The sequence below is a fragment of the Scyliorhinus torazame genome, chromosome 22 (assembly GCF_047496885.1).
Source record: "Scyliorhinus torazame isolate Kashiwa2021f chromosome 22, sScyTor2.1, whole genome shotgun sequence".
Lineage (NCBI taxonomy): Eukaryota > Metazoa > Chordata > Chondrichthyes > Carcharhiniformes > Scyliorhinidae > Scyliorhinus > Scyliorhinus torazame.
In genome coordinates, this window is record NC_092728.1 from 14,437,031 (window position 1) to 14,443,968 (window position 6,938).

The following is a 6,938-nucleotide window of genomic DNA, read 5'->3' on the forward strand; positions in this document are numbered from 1 at the left end:
TCGAGGGGTTCAGGGTGGTTTATATATAGAATAACAGATACCCAGGAGTGAGTTACAGACTGGAATCTAATCGAGCGGTTCGGGAGGATTATATATAGAATAACAGATTCCCCGGAGTGAGTTACAGACTGGAATCTAATCGAGGGGTTCGGGGTGGTTTATATATAGAATATCAGATACCCGGGAGTGAGTTACAGACTGGAATCTAATCGAGGAGTTCGGGGTGGTTTATATATAGAATAACAGATACCCGGGAGTGAGTAACAGACTGGAATATAATCGAGGGGTTCGGGATGGGTTACATATAGAATAACAGATACCCGGGAGTGAGTTACAGACTGGAATCTAATCGAGGAGATCGGGGTGGTTTATATATAGAATAACAGATACCCGGGAGTGTGTAACAGACTGGAATCTAATCGAGGGGTTCGGGGTGGGTTACACATAGAATAACAGATACCCGGGAGTGAGTTACAGACTGGAACTAATCGAGAGGGTCAGGGTGGTTTATATAAAGAATAACAGATACCCGGGAGTGAGTTACAGACTGGAATCTAATCGAGGGGTTCGGGGTGGTTTATATATAGAATAACAGATACCCAGGAGTGAGTTACAGACTGGAATCTAATCGAGCGGTTCGGGAGGATTATATATAGAATAACAGATTCCCGGGAGTGAGTTACAGACTGGAATCTAATCGAGGGGTTCGGGGTGGTTTATATATAGCATATCAGATACCCGGGAGTGAGTTACAGACTGGAATCTAATCGAGGAGTTCGGGGTGGTTTATATATAGAATAACAGATACCCGGGAGTGAGTAACAGACTGGAATATAATCGAGGGGTTCGGGATGGGTTACATATAGAATAACAGATACCCGGGAGTGAGTTACAGACTGGAATCTAATCGAGGAGATCGGGGTGGTTTATATATAGAATAACAGATACCCGGGAGTGAGTAACAGACTGGAATCTAATCGAGCGGTTCGGGGTGGGTTACATATAGAATAACAGATACCCGGGAGTGAGTTACAGACTGGAACTAATCGAGAGGGTCAGGGTGGTTTATATAAAGAATAACAGATACCCGGGAGTGAGTTACAGACTGGAATCTAATTGAGGAGTTCGGGGTGGTTTACATATAGAATAACAGACACCCGGGAGTGTGTTACAGACTGGAATCTAATCGAGGGGCTCGGGGTGGTTTATATATAGAATACCAGATACCCGGGAGTGAGTTACAGTCTGGAATCTAATCGAGGGGTTCGGGGGTTTATATATAGAATAACAGATATCAGGGAGTGAGTTACAGACTGGAATCTAATCGAGGGGTTCGGGGTGGTTTATATATAGAATAACCGATACTCGGGAGTGAGTTACTGACTGGAATCTAATCGAGGGGTTTGGAGTGGTTTATATATAGAATAACAGATACCCGGGAGTGAGTTACAGACTGGAATCTAATCGAGGGGTTCGGGGTGGTTTATATATAGAATAACAGATACCCGGGAGTGAGTTATAGACTGGAATCTAATCGAGGAGTTCGGGGTGGTTTATGTACAGAATAACAGATACCCGGGAGTGAGTTACAGACTGGAATCTAATCGAGGGGTTCAGGGTGGTTTATACATAGAATAACAGATACCCGGGAGTGAGTTACAGACTGGAATCTAATCGAGGAGTTTGGGGTTGTTTATATATAGAAGACCAGAAAACCGGGAGTGAGTAACAGACTGGAATCTAATCGAGGGGTTCGGGGTGGGTTACATATAGAATAACAGATACCCGGGAGTGAGTAACAGACTGGAATATAATCGAGGGGTTCGGGATGGTTTATATATAGAATAACAGATACCCGGGAGTGAGTTACAGACTGGAATCTAATCGAGGGGTTCAGGGTGGTTTATATATGGAATAACAGGTACCCGGGAGTGAGTTACAGACTGGAATCTAATCGAGGGGTTCAGGGTGGTTTATATATTGAATAACAGATACCCGGGAGTGAGTTACAGACTGGAATCTAATCGAGGGGTTCAGTGTGGTTTCTATATGGAATAACAGATACCCGGGAGTGAGTTACAGACTGGAATCTAATCGAGGGGTTCGGGGTGGTTTATATATAGAATAACAGGTACCGGGAGTGAGTTACAGACTGGAATCTAATCGAGGGGTTCGGGGTGGTTTATATATAGAATAACAGATACCCGGGAGTGAGTTACAGACTGGAATCTAATCGAGGGGTTCGGGTGGTTTATATATAGAATAACAGATACCGGGAGTGAGTTACAGACTGGAATCTATTCGAGGGGTTCGGGGTGGTTTATATATAGAATAACAGATACCCGGGAGTGAGTTACAGACTGGAATCTAATCGAGGGGTTCGGGTGGTTTATATATAGAATAACAGATACCGGGAGTGAGTTACAGACTGGAATCTATTCGAGGGGTTCGGGGTGGTTTATATATAGAATAACAGATACCCGGGAGTGAGTTACAGACTGGAATCTAATCGAGGGGTTCGGGTGGTTTATATATAGAAGAACAGATACCCGGGAGTGAGTTACAGACTGGAATCTAATCGAGGGGTTCGGGGTGGTTTATATATAGAATAACAGATACCCGGGAGTGAGTTACAGACTGGAATCTAATCGAGGGGTTCGGGGTGGTTTATATATAGAATAACAGATACCCGGGAGTGAGTTGCAGACTGGAATCTAATCGAGGGGTTCAGGGTGGTTTATATATAGAATAAAAGATACCTGGGAGTGAGTTACAGACTGGTATCTAATCGGGGTTTTCGGGATAGTTGTTTTAGATTTAGGTTGGGAATTGCAGGATCTACTATCTCTAAAAGTAAGACCTTTTCTCCTGTTTCTCTTTCACAGCCTCGCGAGGGCTCAATGGACCTCCTCCTGTTCCTGTGTAACAGGCTGGAGAGGGGCTGAATGGGCCTCCTCCTGTTCCTGTGTAACAGGCTCGATAGGGGCTGAATGGGGCTCCTCCTGTTCCTGTGTAACAGGCTGGAGAGGGGCTGAATGGGCCTCCTCCTGTTCCTGTGTAACAGGCACGAGAGGGGCTGAATGGGCCTCCTCCTGTTCCTGTGTAACAGGCTCGAGAGGGGCTGAATGAGCCTACTCCTGTTCCTGTGTAACAGGCTCGAGAGGGGCTGAATGGGCCTCCTCCTGTTCCTGTGTAACAGGCTCGAGAGGGGCTGAATGGGCCTCCTCCTGTTCCTGTGTAACAGTCTCGAGAGAGGCTGAATGGGCCTTCTCCTGTTCCTGTGTAACAGGCTCGAGAGGGGCTGAATGGGCCTCCTCCTGTTCCTGTGTAACAGGCTCAAGAGGGGCTGAATGGGCCTCCTCCTGTTCCTGTGTAACAGGCTCGAGAGGGGCTGAATGGGCCTCCTCCTGTTCCTGTGTAACAGTCTCGAGAAGGGCTGAATGGGCCTCCTCCTGTTCCTGTGTAACAGGCTCGAGAGGGGCTGAGACACGGGTCAAAAGATCAGAGCTCAACCACCACCCCCACCCCCAGCTGGCTAACTTCGTGGTGTCTGTTTCTATTGACCTCAGGTCCTTCAGCCCGGACTTTGTCCTGGTACGGCAGCATGCCTTCAGCATGGCTAAGGGCGGAGACTTCCGGAACATCGTTATTGGCCTCCAGTATGGCGGGGTGGCCAGTGTCAACTCCATGCACTCTGTGTACAACTTTTGCGACAAACCGTGGGTGGTGAGTACTTGAGGCCGTGTTTTGGGGTCTGGGTGGAGCGGGCGGGAGAGACAATTGCAGGAACTCCATAGAGTTTCATCAAGTCTGGAACGGGTCTTGGGGGTTTCAGGGAGGGGCGTTGGTGACCTTTGAGGCCTAGCGGTGCCAGAAAAGCCTCACTTCTCTGTGATGTATTATCCGACCCTGTCTGGGCCGCAGCCAACTGGGTGTTTTTCGAATCGAGATTGGCAAAGCGGGTAGGGGGTACTGAGTCCCTGGGCTAGTGGGGGAGGTGCGTCAGGGGGTTGAGGGAGCGAGACGTCGGTGACGGTATGAATGGCGGAACAGGCTCGAACGGCCTATGTCTTCTGGTGTTATGGCGCCTATGGATGGCGTGGATTGGGGGGATGTACCTGGATTCACCCATCGCCATCATTACCCTGGACAACTGCCGACCTCATACCCCAACACTGGAAAATGCTGCCTGCTTGATGCCCCCCATGGCCAATCAGCAGGCTGTCGCCTGCATGGATCCGGGACACATATTATTGGAGGTTGAGCCTGGACAGTCGTGTTGGAGGGTGGGACTGGTCGCAGGGGTTCCTTTGAGAATTTATTTTTGATAATACTTCTTTCGCCCCCATCCCGACCCCGGCCCCCCCACTGTAGTTTGGACAACTGGCCAAGATCTACAAGAAGCTGGGGCCCGAGGAGTTCCCCCTCATCGAGCAGGTTTTCTACCCTAACCACAAGGAGATGGTAAGTAGGATTAAATGGCACAGAGACACCAACACACTCACATTCTCTCTCTCACACACACACACACTCACAGACACATGCACACACTCTCTAACGCATGCACTCTCACGCACACTCTCGCACAACAGATAACTCCCTGAGGGGACTGAGAGACACCTGTCAGTGTACAGATATCTCCCTGAGAGGGGACTGAGAGACACCAATCAGTGTACAGCTATCTCCCTGAGAGAGAGAGGGGACTGAGAGACACCAGTCAGTGTACAGATATCTCCCTGAGAGAGAGAGAGGGGACTGAGAGACACCAGTCAGTGTACAGATATCTCCCTGAGAGAGAGAGGACTGAGAGGCACCAGTCAGTGTACAGATATCTCCCTGGGAGAGAGGGGACTGAGAGACACCAGTCAGTGTACAGATATCTCCCTGAGAGAGAGAGGGGACTAAGAGACACCAGTCAGTGTACAGATATCTCCCCGAGAGGGGACTGAGAGACACCTGTCAGTGTACAGATATCTCCCTGAGAGGGGACTGAGAGACACCAGTCAGTGTACATATATCACCCTGAGAGAGAGAGAGGGGACTGAGAGACACCAGTCAGTGTACATATATCACCCTGAGAGAGAGAGGACTGAGAGACACCAGTCAGTGTACATATATCACCCTGAGAGAGAGAGGACTGAGAGACACTAGTCAGTGTACAGATATCTCCCTGAGAGGGAGAGGGGACTGAGAGACACTAGTCAGTGTACAGATATCTCCGAGAGAGAGGGGACTGAGAGACACCAGTCAGTGTACAGATATCTCCCTGAGAGAGAGGGGACTGAGAGACACCAGTCAGTGTACAGATATCTCCCTGAGAGAGAGGGGACTGAGAGACACCAGTCAGTGTACAGATATCTCCCTGAGAGGGAGAGGGGACTGAGAGACACCAGTCAGTGTACAGATATCTCCCTGAGAGAGAGGGGACTGAGAGACACTAGTCAGTGTACAGATATCTCCCTGAGAGGGAACTGAGACACCAGTCAGTGTACAGATATCTCCCTGAGGGGACTGAGAGACACCTGTCAGTGTACAAATATCTCCCTGAAAGAGAGGGAACTGAGAGACACCAGTCAGTGTACAGATATCTCCCTGAGAGAGAGGGAACTGAGAGACACCTGTCAGTGTACAGATATCTCCCTGAGAGAGAGGGGACTGAGAGACACCAGTCAGTGTACAGATATCTCCCTGAGAGAGTGGGGACTGAGAGACACCTGTCAGTGTACAGATATCTCCCTGAGAGGGAACTGAGACACCAGTCAGTGTACAGATATCTCCCTGAGAGGACTAAGAGACACCAGTCAGTGTACAGATATCTCCCTGAGAGAGAGGGGGGACTGAGAGACACCAGTTAGTGTACAGATATCTCCCTGAGAGAGAGAGAGAGGACTGAGAGACACCAGTCAGTGTACAGATATCTCCCTGAGAGAGTGGGGACTGAGAGACACCTGTCAGTGTACAGATATCTCCCTGAGAGAGAGGGAACTGAGAGACACCAGTCAGTGTACAGATATCTCCCTGAGAGAGAGGGAACTGAGAGACACCTGTCAGTGTACAGATATCTCCCTGAGAGAGAGGGAACTGAGAGACACCTGTCAGTGTACAGATATCTCCCTGAGAGAGAGGGAACTGAGAGACACCTGTCAGTGTACAGATATCTCCCTGAGAGAGAGGGAACTGAGAGACACCAGTCAGTGTACAGATATCTCCCTGAAAGAGAGGGAACTGAGAGACACCAGTCAGTGTACAGATATCTCCCTGAGAGGGAACTGAGAGACACCTGTCAGTGTACAGATATCTCCCTGAGAGAGAGAGAGGACTGAGAGACACCAGTCAGTGTACAGATATCTCCCTGAGAGAGAGAGAGGACTGAGAGACACCAGTCAGTGTACAGATATCTCCCTGAGAGAGAGAGGGGACTGAGAGACACCAGTCAGTGTACAGATATCTCCCTGAGAGGGAGAGGGGACTGAGAGACACCAGTCAGTGAACAGATATCTCCCTGAGAGAGAGGGGACTGAGAGACACCTGTCAGTGTACAGATATCTCCCTGAGAGAGAGAGGGGACTGAGAGATACCAGTCAGTGTACAGATATCTCCCTGAGAGAGAGAGACTGAGAGACACCAGTCAGTGTACAGATATCTCACTGAGAGAGAGAGGGGACTGAGAGATACCAGTCAGTGTACAGATATCTCCCTGAGAGAGAGGGGACTGAGAGACACCAGTCAGTGTACAGATATCTCCCTGAGAGAGAGGGGACTGAGAGACACCAGTCAGTGTACAGATATCTCCCTGAGGGAGAGATAGGACTGAGAGACACCAGTCAGTGTACAGATATCTCCCTGAGAGAGAGAGGGGGGACTGAGAGACACCAGTCAGTGTACAGATATCTCCCTGAGAGAGAGAGAGGACTGAGAGACACCAGTCAGTGTACAGC

The 6,938-nt window shown here is 49.3% G+C and overlaps 1 protein-coding gene across 1 annotated transcript in view; it reads left to right on the forward strand.

Annotated features, from left to right (window-relative positions):
- The window catches only part of LOC140399437 (synapsin-2-like), a 74,789-nt gene that overhangs the window by 66,851 nt on the left and 1,000 nt on the right, over positions 1 to 6,938 (forward strand). The window contains exons 4-5 of the mRNA XM_072489014.1: positions 3,570 to 3,726; positions 4,375 to 4,464. Of these exons, the coding sequence (XP_072345115.1) occupies positions 3,570 to 3,726; positions 4,375 to 4,464 (247 nt within the window). The remainder of the gene's footprint in view (positions 1 to 3,569; positions 3,727 to 4,374; positions 4,465 to 6,938) is intronic.